The sequence below is a fragment of the Perca fluviatilis genome, chromosome 18, assembly GCF_010015445.1.
Source record: "Perca fluviatilis chromosome 18, GENO_Pfluv_1.0, whole genome shotgun sequence".
Lineage (NCBI taxonomy): Eukaryota > Metazoa > Chordata > Actinopteri > Perciformes > Percidae > Perca > Perca fluviatilis.
The window spans coordinates 26412608-26432271 of NC_053129.1; the positions used below are offsets into that span (position 1 = coordinate 26412608).

The 19664-nt window shown below is 41.1% G+C and overlaps 1 protein-coding gene across 1 annotated transcript; it reads left to right on the forward strand.

The window, feature by feature from the left end:
- Positions 1-1083: 1083 nt before the first annotated feature.
- Positions 1084-18790, forward strand: tfap2d (transcription factor AP-2 delta (activating enhancer binding protein 2 delta)). The gene is made up of 8 exons (XM_039781022.1): positions 1084-1347; positions 2053-2571; positions 5752-5812; positions 11382-11547; positions 13588-13706; positions 13837-13978; positions 14879-14992; positions 17398-18790. The coding sequence occupies exons 1-8, from the start codon at positions 1309-1311 to the stop codon at positions 17606-17608; spliced, it is 1371 nt and encodes a 456-aa protein (XP_039636956.1). The 5' UTR covers positions 1084-1308; the 3' UTR covers positions 17609-18790.
- Positions 18791-19664: the final 874 nt, after the last annotated feature.

The window sequence follows — 19664 nt, forward strand, 5'->3', positions numbered from 1 at the left end:
AAGAGAGATGGGTCACGAGGCTGACCGACTGACCGGAAAAAAATATTCCTAGTTCTGATCTTCCAGTCCAAATAGAATTATAAAATCTAATTTTAGGCTAATAATAAAAATTAGTAATACAAGCAAAACTCGACATCGCCCATTCTTCCATTCACCCACGCACGCGCCTCTGGTCACAAACACACACACACACACACACAATTCGGATTTGAAAAGAGAAAAGGTCTCGTTCTTCACAAAGGCAACACTCATAGTACCCACCCTCCTCCCCCCATAAAAAGAAAAAATAAATAATCAAAAGCTGTTTTCCATGCATGAGTAAAAATAAAAGAAAAAAGGAGCAGCATTGTTGAATTAATTTAGCACATTTGCGCATAAAAACAAACAATTTAAGTCATAATAATTACTATTAACTAACTGAAGTGTTTAAATCAAAGCTATTTGAATTCACTAACTCACTAAAGGAAAATGTATTTATATAATATTAATTCCATTGTGGTTACATCGAATGAACCTCTATTCTAATGTGGCTACATATGGGAATGTTTCATTATGAAATCCGTATAAACCACAGTATTAAAAATGCCTAAAAACAGTAGTAATGAAAATAAATCTGAGGCATGCACAATGCATCGAAAACATCCCGTTTCCAAATGAAATTCCCCATCGAAGACAACTAAATTAATCACAAGCTTGTTCTAGAAACACACGAAAATCCCCTCTTATTCTGTTGATAATTGTCGAAATTAACTTCATAATATTTCAAAGCAAACTTACATTTCCGTTGAAAATCCGCACTTTTTTTTGTAAAAACGATTTAGACGATGTGAATAAAAAAATAAAACGATAATAACACGACGAAAGCCGAGCAGAAGACCTTGTGAAAATACAAACGGCTCAAAAAGGAAAATGTCCACAAAAAGCGTAGAAAATGTTGAAAGAAGCACTTGGTTCCTTATTAGGGCGAAGATACAATATTTATTCCTTGTCTCCTGGGATGCTCCGCTCCGTCTATTGTCCTCCCATTCCTCAGTGCTGATGCTTAATTTTCAAAACTTCTATATTACCAAGGGACCTACGACATCAGCCGAGAAATACCCTGCAAGTACAAAATCCGTGAGCCAGCCCCGTCCGTGCAGAGGGGAGACGCTCGCGTTCCGCCAGCTTTCTGCCGTTGCCGAGAGAGCGCGAGAGGGGACTTTTCCATTTCTCTCGCTTTTTGAGGATTTTAACGCATTTTTATTATTATTCGATCGGGCCAGAGAGCGGAGGAAAAAAAAAAAAAAGGTTTACTTTGGAGAAAGCACAATGTCAGCGACCTTCCCCGGACTTGTCCACGACGCAGAGGTAGGCTACTGTATTTACTTAACATCCTCTAATTTATGAAATTATAGAAGGCTGGTAGTAGAATAAAATGGTTTAAACTGAGTTACGGAGGCATTTCGAGACAGCATAGATCTGCTCTCAAGAAGTATCTAACTGGAATATAGCATACTGTATTGCATGGATTAAAAAAATAATAATAGGCTATGCATGGAGGGAGAAATGAGTCGTACATCTCACTGCAGCTGCCGGTAAAAACGGGGCTTTTTATTAGTGTGTGGAAGCAAATGAGGCTCGTGTGTGAGCCGGTAACAGTGTGATTATAGAACATGTTAGGGCGGAACACTGCGCTGTGTCTCACTCTGCTTACCTCTCATCCACAGCGAGCGAGAGAGCTGGGACAGTAAATTTGCCAACAGCTCGGGAATAATAATAATATATAACAGCACGGCTTTTAAAGCGTAGCAAGGAGAGTGACAGGCATGCCAAATGGAGGGGAGAAAATACCGATGGCTCCTGTTGCCGTGCGTTCGTTCCCCTCCCGGGCGTGTGGAAATGACATCTCCTTCAGGTGGTTTAAAGTGGAAGAAGAAAAAAAAACGAAAAAAAAAAACGCTTTGAGTGTTTGAGTTGTGTTTTTGAGTGTGTTTGGGAGGCAGAGAGAGGAGACACCGGCTGATGCTAAATGACACGGCTCATATATCTCCCCGTCTCTTTATTATCTTGTAGATACGTCACGACGGATCAAACAGCTACCGGCTCATGCAGCTCGGGTGCCTGGAGTCCGTGGCCAACTCCTCGGTCGCCTACTCCTCCTCCTCCCCGCTCACCTACCCGGCGCCGGCAGGGACGGAGTTCGCTTCGCCCTATTTCTCGGCCAACCACCAGTACACGCCCCTCCACCACCAGTCCTTCCACTACGAGTTCCAGCACTCCCACCCGGCCGTGGCCCCGGAGGCCTACGGGCTCAACTCGCTGCACTCGGGCCAGTACTACCAGCAGATCCACCACGGAGAGCCCGCCGACTTCATTAACCTGCACAATGCGCGCTCGGCCCTCAAGTCCTCGTGCCTGGACGAGCAGCAGCGGCGCGAGCTGGGCTGCCTCGACGCTTACCGGCGCCATGACCTGTCGCTGATGACGTCACACGGCTCCCAGGCCTACGGCGTCGGTATGCACCACCCGGACCAGAGGCTGCTGCCCGGGGGCGGCCTGGGTCTCCCTTCGTCAGGATCAGACGACCTGCAGGTACCGGAGGCCTCCATCACTCTTTCCCCGCTAATTCACAGTCTCGCGTCACCTTATTGTAACCCCTTTATTTCCCCTTCCTTCGGCTTCTCCTTCCTGGTTTATCACCACTGTTCCATAATATGATAATAGTAGGCTACTATACAGAGCCTTATGGCTGCCACAAGGCCCAGTATCCCTGCCCTACTGGCCTACTATTGAACCCCCCCCCCTCCTCCCCCTATTGTACCAGCAACACAGCAATTCCAAAAAATATTGAACAGAAAGACAGCGCCAGATGTCTGTCTGTCTGCCTGTCTGCTTCATCTGTCTGTTGTCTCTGACACTGACAATGCTGTATAACATTTGGCCCGTAGGTTATGCCCCGCCGGTGACTCTGTCCTACTTTGGAGTAAATAATATTGGATTTCATCTTGAGATAATTTTGTTGCCAAACCAAACGTGACTGTACAACAGGCTAAGTAGCCTAAATGTCAAGTCCACCCGGCGCAGCGCCTCTGAAAGGAAGGCCTGTTTCTAAAGGTTAATTGACTGGCAGTCTATACAATCCTATTGTGAAATCCGCCCTTTATTTTTCCAGAAACATACGAGACCCATATTTTACATAATTCTTTTCGATGTAAAGAAATGGCCGAGATGAAAACGGATTCGCACGGTTCGTGTGTGTGTGTGCGCGCGCGTGTGTGTGTGTGTGTGTGTGTGTGTGTGTGTGTGTGTGTGTGTGTGTGTGTGTGTGTGTGTGTCCGGCTGTCTGTTGAGGCAAAGAAAAGCCGCTGGTTGCTCTATTCTCCGGTAAAGGGCGGATTAACGGATCGGGGGTTCAGGGCACAATGCCCAGCTCGAGCACCATAAAGCACCGTAGTTTATCCAATTACCGACTTAACGTCAATCAACTTTGTTACTTATGCAGGGACATCTGAGCTGCTTAAAACGCGTCTCTCTTAGTTAAACACAATTTAACACAGCGACACATCATTTCAGTCGCGTTAACTATTTACCAACTCCACTCAAGTCCAGCTCGATCGAGTCGCTTTTATCGACATTTTTGCTACGGTATTATTTATTATTATTTATTACGGTAAATAATCAGTAATGTATTTCTTATAGGCATATTTCATAACAATAATTCAGTTTTCTTTAAATTAATTTATTTTACTTTATTTAAAGGGTGTGGCAGTGTAACCGGACTATAATGTGTTTTAAATGAGAAAAAAAAAATAGACTGCTGTGAATTGTCACAAAATATTGCAGCACATTTAGAGAATTATAATTGTTCCTGCATGATTATTATTTTTATTGATCTTTCACCATGGATTACTTTTAGACGTTTTGTAGCCTACGTGGAATTTAATAATTTGAATCCCGTGATAATATTTATTCTACGTAATATTTGTTGTTAAATTATAGTAGTCTAAAATGAAGAGTGCAAGTAGCTACGTTGCCTTCATTTCATTTTAATTCCAAACCTAGAGGCTCGCAGTTGATTGTTATAGCAAATACTATATTTATCTTAAGCCGCTGGCACTTGAAAAGAGCACAGGTTTGACCCTTTATTGAGAAAAAGAAAGAAACGGCTCGTGAACCTGAGCTCGCGCGAGGCGGATGTATGGACGGAACAGATGCGCCTATGGTCTCGCGCAGCCCGGTCGCATCTTTGAGCGCGTTAAAGAGATTTTCATGCTGAACAAAAGCAGCTGCCACACCTTTCTCCCGTCACTAAGCTAATTCATGCAAGACCTCTGCGTTTTGTATATTGATTTTATAATCACTTTAGCTTCGGAATAAGAAGAAAAGAAACAGAGCAGGAGCTGGTTAAGAAAGAACTACAACCAGCTCCTTTTCTCTCCCAGTTTATTTTAATCAGGGTTCTGCGTGGGCCAGGCCTCGAGGCTCGCACGGGGGATTAAGTGTTTTTTCTGAATAAAAGCGCGTGTTCTCCTTTCTTGATGACATTGTTGATAGCACGCGAGTCTGAACTGGACCAAAATGGCGGCGGTAAAAGGTTTCCATAGCCTACATATAGGCTGCTTGTTGTGTGTAGCCTATATGCTACAGAGTGATCCCCAACAGGTTGGTGTCTGCAACAAACACGTGTGCTCTTTTTTCTCAGCCCGGACGAGTTGTGCTGTCCTCGCTTATAGCCCGAAGCCTTTCAAATTAAGCTCGTTTCTGGGTGAGCCGTGAGCTGCATCCTTTATTTTTACCGCGCCCTCAATTTTACTCAAAGTCTGCTAAGTGACGTAGTCTATACACTTTCTAACAAAAAGGGTTCGAGCTCTGGAGTATAGTTCAAAGGGCGTGCAACAGGGCCTATGTTTAGAAGCTATGAGGTGAGATGTGTAAGCTCTGGTTGCCAAACTTTACGGTAACCTACGATCTATATGCAGTGGTTCCCAACATGTGGGTCGAGACCACCCAAAGGAGTCGCAAGATACATTTGAGGAGTCATAAGATGAATGGTGTAGAATTATTTTTTTTCTGCTGCACAAATGTATTTTTTATTTATTTATTTTTTTTACTTTTTATAGTCTAAGGTTTTTTGCGACATGCTATATTTAATACCTTCTAAAAATGATTCAACTGAAAGAACCTGAGAGGGGTAGATCATTAACACCCTACTGTATTTAAACACATTACAACAGGTCAGTGTTTTAATTGGATACAAGCCAAATGAAGAACCGCTGATCTATGGGCTTTACAGGACATATAGGACTGGGTTGCCTTAAGGATCATTTAGTAACCCTATGTATGGGGATCTCTATCATCAACAGTGCTGCTATTATCATTACATGTATGTTGAAATGTACAGCTTTATTATGATATTGCATTAATTGTATGGCCTTAGTTTCATTTCGCTAAGATTTTTTCAGAGAACATTCTCCTCTGAAAGATTCTATCTATCTATCTATCTATCTATCTATCTATCTATCTATCTATCTATCTATCTATCTATCTATCTATCTATCTATCTATGTCATTGTAAATGGATGTCCATAAAAGCATAACAGCTCCCAAGAAAAACGAAAAGTCATTAATTTCAGGTGTTCCTGTAGCCTCACAGTGAACTATGCTCCAGCAGTGTAAAAAAAATAAAAAATAATATATATATATATATATATATAAATCTGGGTGAAGTGATTTCCCCTGCCTTCTCGTCCTAATGAGTGCGTCTCTCCGCAGGGCTCCGTGGAAGCGCAGTGTGGGCTCGTGCTGAACGGCCAAGGGGGCGTCATCCGGAGAGGTAAGGCCCCGTTTATTCTCTCTATTGTTGTACCGGAGGCCGTGAACACTCACAGCTCGACACGACAGCGAGCAGACAGACAGACAAACAGGCGGAACACTCGTCTCTTGTCTGCTGTCAACATGTTACAGCAGGAACGGCCCCGTTTCCTCGCCTATTTAAACACTAACACACTGTACACGCGCAGACACGGTGCTTCCCATTTCCAGTATGAAATGGACTGTCACTCAACACCTACGGAGGGGGTTTTCCCAGTCACTTTAAACATCGTCTTTGAGGTTATTTTTTTTTTCCAGGAAATTAAAATGTCAACAAAGTCATTAATATGGCACTGATTTGACTTTACTAGGCTCACCCTCAGATGTAGCCTATATTTGATATATTATAGCCTACACACAATAGTACAACAGGCACTTCCTGTTTGAAGTCAAACCTGTAGGCTATTTTAGACTTTTATTTAGATTTAATAAAAAATGTATATAATGTAATATTCATGCTGTTTTTAAGATCATAATATCATCATAATCCCCAAACATTGCTATTATGATAATATCTCTCACCTGTAATAATTAAATAGGAAAACAAGGATACTCAAGGAATAGCCCCTTATTTTTGCTACCACTTTTTTAGTATAGGCCTAGTCTATAAACCACAATTTTACAGACTTTAAATAGGACTTTAAACGGATGCGAGGCTTAATTTAAGAAGCTTAATTTAAGAAACTAAACGTCTACCAATTTAATTATAGGTCTATTCTGGCTATTGTAAATTAATAAATCCAATTCAGTTCAATGTGGTAACAGAAACTATCGTTCATATAAGCCTAGAGAATTACATGAAACTAAAGGGGGCAATCTAGGATATCATTTTAATTTGGCTGCTCAACCACATTTAATTGCCTCTGGGCAAATTCAATTTCATTTTATTATTTTTTTTTTCTTTCTCTTGTGTATTTATCTGTGGGCTGAAATGTAAACCATATCGCAGGGATAATTATATGTTTTTGTAGTGCAGTAGTTGTTGTTTCTCACATGTCCCTGTTTAATCATTAGACATAGACAGTAGAATGAATCCATAGCCTTTAAATGCTGAGTCGTAGAGGCGGCTCAGGTTGACTCTTGATGTGGAGGCTGGGTTTTAACAACCTTTAGGTTTATCAACGCCTGTTTGTTTTTTTGTGTGTGTGTTTTTTTTTTTCTTAGTCTGGACTAGGCTATAGTTTTCAGGCTGTGTCTCGGGTTTAATTTTTCATCAGCTCTGCCTAGGTGTTGGGGCTTTTCTCTCGGATTGACGCGGGAATCCCTTCGCTATCACTTTTGGTTAATGGTGCGCCGTATTTGGCCCTGAGATCAGCCGCTGCAACCATCACAACCAATAATCTTTGCTTTACCTCCCGCTCCCGTATCGATAGCTTCTCTCGCCTCGGGCGGACGCTTTGATATGCTAATGCCGAGCGGGGCCCCGGATTCAGCCGAGATCATATTAATGTTGTTCTTTCTGACTGCGGCTTTGGCGGCATGAATATTCACATAACCTTTTTCAAAAGAAAATCACTCAAGAAACGCGGATCCTACTTAGGAGGAGTCGTCCGTGTTTTTAATCACCCTGCTATCCCTTTTCCCGTTCAGCTCTAACAGCAGACTCACAGATCAAGCTGATCTGTCAGGCGCGCGCGCTCCCGCCACCGCAGCCCGTGCACGCGCCTCTCTTTTCTGTCAAGACATTGGCTGGCTTACTTTGGAGCTATAAACATTGTTGTTAAAATATGAGGAGAATGACATTTGGCCCGTGTCTCTTTTTCTTTAATTTTCGTGGCAAACTCGTAAAAGGCGTTTGATTCCGCGTGTGATCCCGCCCGCCGCTCGCGCCGCAGCCCGAGGCTACTCTCCGTTGCTTAAATACCGTTATCGCCTCTGGGCCCGCGCGCTCCACTGACTGCACTACCGGCAATAGCTCTTTTCGATTGCCCTTGGCAACATAAAATACAAACTACTTTGAATCAAAACATTTTTAGGGGAATTAATATGATGTGAACCCGCGGCTTTCAGAGACGCGCGCCCCTGTCAGAGTGCTTGAGTCTGACAGACAGGTCTGCCGGGTTTGTGTCACATATACACAGACTAGCCGGACTTCACACGCGCACACCACATTCACACGCGCACACGCACACACACACGCACACGCACACACACGAGTTTAAGCTTAACCAATAGTATCAATCGATTCCATCGACCTACAATCGTCCATCTTTGACAGCCTGAGTGAAATACAAGTCCCACACTGCCTGGTACAAAGTGCTGCCCGCTGGAGTACAACAGGCTTTTGTTACCACACCACGATGATGTCACAGTTGTGCTGTGGTGCACGAGTCGCTGTCCAGGTGCTGAAATGAAAGGTGGAAGCTGCTGTCCATGGTGCTGAACCTGGATGACATGTTTTTGAAGCTGCCGGTCTAAGTGCCTTCCTGCAGCCGGAGAAATGATACGAAACTAGCACATTTCTACTGATTGTGAATAATAGATTCTTAGAGCTAAAACATGGGTTACAGTTGCTCACATATAAGGCTTAGTCAGTGGCCAAATTGTCCCCATTGCCCCGAAAAGATTGGCATGTGCAGCCAATCCCTGCCTGCAGCGTTGTTCTATTCGGCCTAAACGGCATCCTTTTCTTCATTCCATTATATCCAGCATGGCCTAATAACAAAGCGACACACCCTGCTGTTAGATTTGATAATGAGGCAGATGAATAATAGAATATAGCCTACAGTTAGACAGAAACCTTGCGTTTCAGCTGCTTGGGACGTTAGTTCAAGTGAAAGTTTAATAATAATAGGCCTACTCAGAGCAGTCGATATATTCCAGGAGGATGCAGCAACACTGATTGAGATGCAATTAATAATGTGAAAGAGCATTCCCTATCACAACCACAATCATTTATTCACACACTCAGGAGCCTCAAGTACACAATGAAATCAACTTGGTGATTGGTGGAAGGTGATTAAAGGAAGGGTTTGTTGTAGATCACAGCATACTTGTCTTACATACAGACAAATATTGAGCTGGAACAGAAATATAAATATATGTACATAGTAAAAAAAAAATTAATATTTAACTAGTGAAGAGGAGTCTGATGAAGTGCTGAGCAAAACACATTGATCTCACCAGTAGTGATTGAATACAGTGTACTTGAGCCTATGTGTTTTTATGAGCCTATGTGTTTTTAAACTTAAACCTTTTCTGGTTTAAGTTTTGATTAAAATCATATTTGAACATATCGTTTACAGCTCTACTGTGAAGAGTGTACAAGGATGGTAAAGGCTGTGAACCAGGCAGACATCCAGTGAAAAACATGCATCTTCATTTTTTGCTAAATTGTTCAGATAAACTAAAGGATTACATTTCCTTTAATGTTCTTGAATTACGTACGCCATTTAAAATTCCATTGGATTATCTGAACAAATGTATTGTCACAATGCTGGAAACAGCTGTTTTTCTCAGCTCATGAGAAGGTGACATTTTGGAGATGCATGGTTTTGATGTGTAAAGATGAAAATAGGCTGCATCCTTAATTTGTGTTAAGGTTTGGAGGCAAGTATTTGAGGCAGTGTAAACAGAAATGTGGATTAGCATACTGCATGTGACAAAAGAAAGGTAGCAAATATAAATATATCACATTTGATAAATAATTTTCACGTTATAATGAAAGTGGAAAAGCTGAAATGTTGAGAATTTTTCCTGTGCAGGCTATTTTTATTCACTGTGAATAGTACATACTGCACACTGGCTGCACTGACACTTTACATTACTGCACCGAGCAAAGAGACTTCCTGTTTGCTCAGATATATATTTTTTTTAATAACTTGTATGTCCTGATACGTTTGAATATTACAAATAAGAACCAGGGAGACCTCATGCAAAGTTTGTACACAGCTAAAGCCACCCTTTTTCAGGGTTGAGGATACATTTATACCTTTATGAATAAGTTTTCTTTCAGACAAAAATGTACATGTATTTTATATTAGTCAAGGCTTTTCAAGGTCTAAATTGATTTGTATTGGATACATTCAGTACAGACCTGAAAGCACCTACACTAAAAATAAAGAAAAAGTCTCTTGCTGCTCTTGTAAAAAATGCAGCATCCTCTCATTACTTGCAGAATTCATTACAAAAGGAGATATCTCTCAAACTAAAGGAAGCCCCAGAATCACTTTTCAGTGCCTTTGGCTTTGCACTGTGTTTTCAGTCAACATGTCCAGCTCTTGGATGGAGTAAAATCCATCATTATCATCATTGTTATAATTAATTTAATTTCTACAGAATTTAAGAAGATCCTCCTCATTTTGTTGACTCACTGATCAGCATCTACTCAAATGGGAAAGTACATGTTTAACTATAAATCCTCAGATCATGGCTGTTTATTGTATAAACAAGCGGAAGCAGTCAGTCAGTGCACTGACAGAATTTGGGCGTGTGCATGTTTAAATGCAAACCAATGGAACTGAACATCCAGAAGAGCTGGATCTTAGTTTGAAAGTTGTCTTTATTTTAATATACTTTTAAATCAGTATTACTGAAAATTGCAAAGGTGTTATTGGCATAATGCAACTAAATAATTATAATAAAACCCAATAATAAACAAAACTGCCTGCACAATTTCCCTGAGACATTCAAGCTTATGTCTACATAGGGGTTTTCCCAAAATAGCGGTGTGTTAAGAGAAAATAACGTTTTTTGTTTTATAATCTGTGTTGTTAAAAACAAACAAATATCAATGTATAGAAAAACATGCCAATAGGTAGGTCAGCATTCCTGTTAAATTATGTTTTGACCTATCATTAGACATTGCATTAGTACACAGAAGTACCAAAGGTACAAAGTTCAATTCGCCACTAATTAATTAAAAAAAAGTCTTTACCTAAAGTAGCAATTGGTTTGAAATCTGCTGGATAGCTCCACAGTTCTTTGTTTTTAATGGTTCCACTGTTGTGCTGCATTATTTCAGCTTCATGTTTGACACCGCATCATTAGGGAAATACTTTTGTCAGTTATGGATTCACTTCTTTCTATGTTCAAAAGACATACAGGCAGTTATTTTGCACAGCTTATTTACGGTGCCATGAAACACTTGTGGACTTCTTGAGATGAATAATCCATTGGGGGAAATAAAAACAGGGCTGTTTTTCATATTTCAAGAAAAGGTGACATTTTTGGAGATACGTGGTTTTCACAGGACATCGACGAAGATCAAAATAGGCAGCATCTTTAATTTGTGTAAAATGTGGACTGTGTGTGACAAATTTAAGGGAGTTAAAATAAAAATATCAAGTTTGATAAAATACAATGAGACAACCTTGTTTCAACTAAGACAACAAAACTAACAACAATTTATATTTCTTGGCCAACTATTCCTTTAACTGTCCTTGGGTACTGCTGTTCATCCATGCTGAGCCTTGTTGTAACAAGTTGTGTTGTGTCTGTGTGTGTGTGTGTGTGTGTGTGTGTGTGTGTGTGTGTGTGTGTGTGTGTGTGTGTGTGTGTGTGTGTGTGTGTGTGTGTGTGTGTGTGTGCAGGGGGGACATGTGTGGTGAATCCTACAGATCTGTTCTGCTCGGTACCGGGCCGACTGTCGCTGCTCAGCTCCACCTCCAAGTACAAAGTCACCATCGCAGAGGTGAAAAGAAGACTGTCCCCACCAGAGTGCCTCAACGCCTCCCTACTGGGCGGCATACTGCGCAGGTCAGTACAAACACACACACACACACACACACAAAAATGTGACCGTACACCGATGCAGAACAAGGGTTCATCGCAGCTTCTTTCATGGATCTAAACTTAAATACGATGATTAAAGAGAGTGTACTTATTTGTTGATCATCATCATCATATTCTTTATTCAGGACACACACAAATGGTCCATAGCACAATACAAAAACATAGCAAAATACAAACAAATACATGACTTAGTCCTTTAGATCTTTTAGTACTGCTGACATGGTAACTGTTTAAACTTCATCTCATTATGGCTCCATGTAGAACCATTGCATTTTGCAGACAACAACATTTAGTTGCTAGTCTATATCGACAACGATTCATTTAGGGGATTGTTCAGATGCCAGCAGAAGATTCGCCGGATGTCCCTCAGTTCGGCCAGATGTCCTACACCTTCCTCTTTCTTTGTGTTGGCATTTTAAACTCTGGTGGATTTATGAGGGCTATGGTTAACTGCTCCTCAGATCTCTGCAGGGTAAATCCAGACAGCTAGCTAGACTATCTGTCCAATCTGAGTTTTCTGTTGCACGACTAAAACAACTTTTGAACGAGCACGTTTGTGCTTTGAGGAACAATTGTATGGTGACTATTTAAACCTAAAGTGTGTCCTAATAAATCCACTGATCACTGGCCATGTAGGACATAAAACTTCGAAAATATTGAGTACATCTTGCAGCAGCAGGGTTATACAAGAATACAAGTGTAGTAGTGAAGTAGTGAAAGGGTGGAAGAACAATCCAACAACACAAAATCTAGCCGTATAAATCAACAACTTGTAGACAAAGTCACTGGGCAAATGTGGATTTACTGCAGGACTGTTACTTTGGATTGCATTAGATTATCAAAATGTTTCTGTTATTTTGTCCACCCCCTGTATATCCTGTAACAAAATAATATTGAAGAGAGAGAGAGAAATTTTAAACGTGAAAACCCTGTTTCTTAAAAGCGTAAATCTGGCAGGTGAACATTGGAGAGCGCTGTCTGAGTCTTCGTAGCCTTCAGATGAAACAGAGGATCTAAAGTAGCACCCACAAAGACTATTGTAGGCGAACGAGGGCCGGGGCTGCACGCGCCGCCATGCCCAGGGAGCCAGAGGGAGGCGAGACCAGGCCAAAGCATGCCAGGATCAGAGGAACCAGAGGAAAGCAAGAGTTGCCAGCACTGTATAATTGATGAGGCGGAGAGAAAGGGAAAGGGGGAGGGGGGGGAGGGGGAGGAGAGAGAATATGGCTGAACCTACAAGATGAGGCATCAACAAAGTAGAAGAAGGAAAAAAAACGCGCAAATAAAGGTGTTGATCTTCATCTGGAGTAGAATAAATCACACCAACAACACAGCTTCATTCTAACAGATGCGATGTGTGTATCAGAACCGAAATCAATGTTGAGAAGTTTATCTTAAGTGAAACTGTGCCTCCTGTTTGGACACCTGGTTTGTTAAAGAATGACAGAAACCCCTCAGTCATTTCCATTCAAATATCCCAAATAGATCTTTCGGGAGTTTTATAAGATAGGAAGTAAGGACATATGGTTTTAAAATTTTGACATAAAAAGATGAAGCAATGACAGGGACCATTGCTCCTCTGTTTTCCAAAATAGAACGTCTTTGGGTATAGAAAGAGACAAATGCTCAAACAATGACAGAGGAAACTCAAGGGGACATGCAACCATATCTATGTGTAAAGAAAGCAGATTTGAATATATAACGAGTTGACATGTTTTAATTTTACACTCTTTGATGTTATGCTTAATTTCATGACTTTGTCAAATCAAAGCAAATCTATATTCTTCCATCCTTACTTTCAAGACTTAATTAAACACACATTGATTTGCAGAATGAGGAGGCCAGAGGATTTTATTTGTATTTTGGTTCAAAATGATTAATGATGATGATATGTGATCCAGATATTCACTCTTTCTTTGGGTCTTAAAACATTACAGTGTGATGAAAAAAATCAAATAAAAAAAAAATATATATATATATACAGTATATTTTCTGTTTTCACAGAGCGAAGTCTAAGAATGGAGGCCGGTGTCTTCGTGAGAAATTAGACCGTCTAGGCCTCAACCTGCCGGCAGGACGGAGGAAAGCTGCCAACGTCACACTGCTCACCTCCCTGGTGGAAGGTAAGGGACTTTTGTCCAAAACACCTTCCAATAAACTTGAGTTATACCTTCAGATATATTCCATTCATTTTCATATTTGATCCATTTAGCAACTTGTTATATAAGTCTTTTTTTTTTTTTTCGTGCTCAGGTGAGGCGCTCCACCTGGCGAGGGACTTTGGCTACACCTGCGAGACCGAGTTTCCCAGTAAGGCAGTGGGGGAACATTTGGCGAGGCAGCACAGTGAGCCGAAAGAAACCAGCGCACGCAAGAAAATGGTCCTAGCTACAAAGTGAGAATACAAACAAACACACACTCACACACACTGGCACACTGGAAGACACACTGGAACCGTTTAGAGCTTGAATTGTTTTTGTAACTTCTCGGCAAGATACAGGAGGTTTTATTTCTGAAATTCTCCAGATGTCAAGGTTTTCATAGCTTTCAAAAAGGTCAAAAGGTATAGATTTAAGTCAGCGTTTGTCTACAAGTCTATAAGTTTAGTTGAAAATCACGATTGATTCTGGAGTTACAACAGGATCGAGAAAATTGAGCATTTTAAAAAACATCCACACCTTATTCTACCATTTACAGCCACTTTACAGTCTTAAGTTCATCACCCTACTATTAACCATCTATCTTGAGGGAAAGTGCTTGGACCAAGGTGTTCAACAACAAGAAAACGAGTGGTTGTATTGGCTATGTGAGAGTCAGACAAGCGAGAAGAAAACAGAAGTTTAAGGAAAGAGCATTATATGAGAATGTAAAACTTCATGCACAGTAGGGGGGAAAGGACAATCTCCCACTCCTAACAACACACACACCTTTCATGCATAGAGCATCTGCTGTATTTGAATTTTAAGATATTGTAATCACAATCTTAGGTGATCAGGCTGGCTACCACTCTTTTCCAGTTACTGCTAAGTTAGATTTTTCCATGATCCATACAATGGTTTCAACACTGAATAAAACCTAAAAAAAAAGCCTGGACCAATGTTGAAAACCAACTATGACTTGTCTCACTCCTGCATGTAGTGTTCCTTCAATTGTTTCCTCGGAGGAATTCATGTGTGGGTTGATCCAAAATGATGAGGATGGGTGCAAGAAAAGAAGAAAAAAAAGACACAAATTGTGACGGTTGTGTTGGGGACAGATGGTAAACCCTCATTCCCTCCCTCCTTCTGTCCATTAGGCAAATCTGTAAGGAGTTCCAGGACTTACTGAGCCAAGACCGCTCTCCTCTGGGCTCCTCCAGACCGACCCCCATCCTGGACCTGGACATCCAGAGACACCTCACACACTTCAGGTAACACACACACATACACACACACACACACACACACACACGGTCTTTACACAATAATGTACTGGACATTTCTTTAAACGTTTCCAATCTAGAGTCACAATAAACAACTGAAACGACTGAGTGTAGACAGATTTCTTGCAGAGCTCGGCTCGGCTCTCCGTTTTGGCTCGGACCGCTTTGCCATTTTCGAAAGCTTCAGCTGTGCAGTTCCTTTTATTGGCACAAATGACAGAGGAGGAGCGGCTTGTTAGCAGAAATGTCACATCTATGGCGTCATCCGTAGCAGAATACACACAGTTTTATCAAAACTCCAAAGGGAGATGTACTGTAGAGCGCCCAGCAGAGAGATACGAACTGAGCTCAGTTGCAGAAACACAGTTATGAGAAATTGAACAGCAGCTTAAAGCGTAACTCTCGCCAAAATGCAAACTAGGGTCTTTTTGTGAATATACCCGAGTCAAACTTTCGTTTAAAAGCATAATTAGGACGGAAACGCCACTTTTAAGATTGACCGTATTTCGTTTTTGGTTAGCGTTGAATGAGATAGAAGCTACTATGATCGCATCAAATCGCTATTTTAAAACCCTAAGAGCTCGACACAACATGACTTTCTCAGTATCACCAGGGCATACATGAACTCCAGCATTGAGAACATTGTTTGTGTACACAGAGTTTAATAAAAAGAGAGGTTTTGAACAACTCACTTTAGCAGTTGTTGTTAACACTATCCGCCATCTTGTCAGTCAAAAAGAGTCGATCTCCGAATGCGAATGAACGGACTCCATAAGAGGAAATGTCATTCTTATGTGAGGCTCCTTTTTCAACTACGAGGTCAATATTGTTTTTCACTAACGACAAAACAACAAATTATCCGTGCATTTATATGGAACTAAGCTTTAGGAGCTTTCCATCGCTTACTCTCCTCCCTGTTACGTTGCATTCGGAGATCGACTCTTTTTGACTGACAAGATGGCGGATAGCGTAAACAACAACTGCTAAAGTGAGTCGTTCAAAACCTTTCTTTTTATTAAACTCTGTGTACACAAACAATGTTCTCAATGCTGGAGTTCATGTGTATGGCCCCTGCTAATACTTGGAGCAAAGTTTCATGTTGTGTCGAGCCTTCTTAGGGTTTTAAAAATAGCGATTTTGATGCGATCATAGTAGCGCCCCTAGCTCTCCCATTCAAAAGGCCATTTGACTGAAAACGAGAATACAGTAACTCTTAAAAGTGGCGTTTCCGTCCTAATTTTGCTTTTAGACGAAAGTTTGACTCGGGTATATTCACAAAAAGACTCTAGGTTGCATTTTGGCGAGAGTTACGCTTTAAAGGTCTGAGCTGAGAGGTGACCTGACATTTAGCTCTGAAAGAACCTGCCTGAGGATCTCACAGGGCTGACAAACCAGTATCATATAGGAAAATTGATTCTTAAAACCGAGTTTATGCCCATTTATCTTTTATATATCTTCTATTGTTATCCTGCAGTCTTGTGGTGCTTTTACATTTTTACTAGTTTTAATTAACGCCATGATTCCTATGTGTGCCATTATTAGATTGTGGGGTAAACTGTGCGGTGCGTTAAGAGTAGATTTGGTAGATTTTGTTTTAGGAAAATCAAATAAATAAAAAAAATTATGTTTGATTGTGACTGTTGATCGCTTTAAATACCCACATGGGAGTCCACTGTATGATTTAAAGCCATCAAGTATGACAAAATCTGTTTTAGGGCTGCGCTTTAAGATTATTTTCATTGATTATTTTCTGGATTCATTATTTAATCTATAAAATGTCAGAAAATAGTAAAAAATGCCCATCACATTATCTAAAAGCCCAAGGGGAAGTCTTCAAATGTCTCGTTTTGTCTGATCAACAGTCCTGAACCTAAAAATATTCAGTTTAATGTTACATTAGACAAAGAAAAGCACCAAATCCCCATAACTGAGACGGTAGAACAATAGAATATCAGGTAATTTTTGCTTGAAAAATGACTTAATTTCATAGCCATTATCAAAATGGTTGTCAGTTATTTTTCTGTCGATCAATCAATATTTAAACCGGGCAATATTCCGGCCTAGAATTTGCTAAAACAGTGTTTCCCATAAATTATTGTAGAAAAAGGGAGGAAACGGCATTTAGAACATCACAGGAAACTCTGCTCTGACAGGGGTTAGCCCGACTAAAGACACTCTTTTAGGAGGATTAGAAGCTCCATAATGTAGAGAAGGAGGAACGTTTCTCTGCAGGTGAACAAACTGAGGAGAAAAAAAGGAATCTGAACTACTTGAGGAAGTCTTCCTTCCAAACCCAAACTGTACCACTGATTTCTTTCTTCTCTTTGCACCTGAATGAAACAAAGGTTTGTCATTTGTACTGATGGTTGTTTCTGCCCCTTCCTCCCTGACAGTCTGATCACTCACGGGTTCGGCACGCCGGCGGTCTGCGCAGCTCTTAGCACCTTCCAGACGGTCCTGAGTGAGATGCTCAACTACCTGGACAAAAACTCGAGCGGGAAAACAAGCGCCGACCAACAGATTAACAACAGCTCGGAAAAGACGCAGCTCCGGAAAACAGCCGAGCCCCAGAGCAAAGACGGGAAAACAGAAAAGACTGAGTAGCCCCCACCCACCCGGTCCCCGTGCCTTGGAGCGCTGCATTTAGGAGTGTGTGTGTGTGTGTGTGCGTGCACACACTCTCAGAAAGGATTTGTTAACTCCCACTGTCTTCTTTGGGACAATTCATATTGATTGTTATTTATTTATCTTATGTTGAAATGTAACACTAAACTGAACTGTCCCAAACAAGACGTCCTGATGTGTGTGAACACATCCTGGTTAGGTTTGTGTGTGTGTGTGTGTGTGTGTGTGTGTGTGTGTGTGTTGTGTGTGTGTGTGTGTGTGTGTGTGTGTGTGTGTGTGTGTGTGTGTGTGTGTGTGTCCATCATAATAAGGAGGAGCCACGCAATGGAGACGGCTGTGACTCTTCCTTGACTTTTGTTTGTTTGTTTATTAATTCTGAAAACCGGAAGTAAACATGGACATGCTGACATCCCAGTTTTCCAGGACAGGGGTGGTAACTGCCAACACACAGACACAGACACAGACACACACACACACACACACATCTCTTATTATATTTCTAGTTTTGTTTAAATTCTCAAGCGATCTGATTGAAATAATTTCCCTTTCCAGACTTTTTTAACAGTTTAAATTGAAGTACAATGACCCTAACCCAAACCCTTATACATGCAAAACAATATATAAATAAATAAACACACACACACACACACACACACACCCCTGTACCTGTGAGAGCCCTTAAACCCCCCCCCCACCGAAAGCAGACTTATTTTTACACCGTACAATCAGTGCCATAGCAACCAGTGTGTTTACCATGTGGGCAACAGAGAAAAAGACACCATTACTGGATGTGAGAAAGACACCACTGCCTGGGTTAGGCTACACTGTGGTGTGTCTGTGAATGTGTGCGTGAACGTGTCTTAGTGTGGATGAGAGATAAAGAGAGAGAGAAAGAGAGAGAGAAGGGTCCAACTCAGCCATTTTGTAAAAGGTGACTCTGCGGTTGCCGTCGTTACTCTTCCCTGTGCATGTCTATCTTTGTACACTCCCCAGATCGCAAGTTTAGCCGACACAAGCTCTCTGACTCGCTCATGAACATTTGTAAAGATATATATAAATATTTAAATTACTTTTCTTGTAGGCTTTCAACTATATATATGTTAAATCCCTACCTTCTGAAATGCTGGTGTTCAATAAAGACAGTTGCTACGTGTTCTACTATTTACTCTGGTTTTATGATGTGATGCACACACACACACACACGCACACGCACGCACGCACGCACCATGTATACAGAAGGTGGCAAAAGAGCAAGCACAGACTGCAAAGAGGCAGCACAGATCAAAGCCAGTGAGTGAATTATCCATACGAGTTCACAGTGTTAAATTATAAAAAGTCCTCTCTAATGTTGTGAAAAAAGGCTATACCTACAGAAAAGTTCAAAAGACTCCTTTGTGTGTGCGAGCATGTGTGTTTTCTTTCAGTTAGAGCGACTTCTGTCAGGTTTTCTGCTTATTTATATTACAACAAAAAAAAAAAAATCTGATGATGAAACAAAGAGAGGAGCAGCTGCCTGCTGGCGTCTCCATCCGGGCCACGTAGGTTCTGTTTACTCTTTAATATTCCAGTCATTTAAAAGGAGGTCACATTCACTGCATAACACAGAAATACACAATCAGACAGGATACATTTACAGTGATGCCTGCTCCGGTTTGTCATTTTGAATCAATGCAAGTGGAGCCTCAGGTGGAAAAGTAATAGTGGTAAAGACAAGGATATAAAGGGAGGAAGTAACACGGGTGCAGAATGCCAGTGCGTTCACAGTCTGGCTGTTATTGGTTGGTCTGGTTTTTGACAGATGCGCGAATATACACACATGCAGTCAATGTTTTACGACGCTGGGACAAAGCGGATCCATTGATAATGCATTGCAAAATGTCAAAAAGAATGCATTATGACAGATGATAAATAACAGGTTTTAATGCATTATTGCACAAGGGCAACACTATGATTTGTACAACCATTTATAATGGAGTGATTTGGGTTTTTGAAGACTGACACCTGCATTCTTTCAATACACAATGATACAGCAACA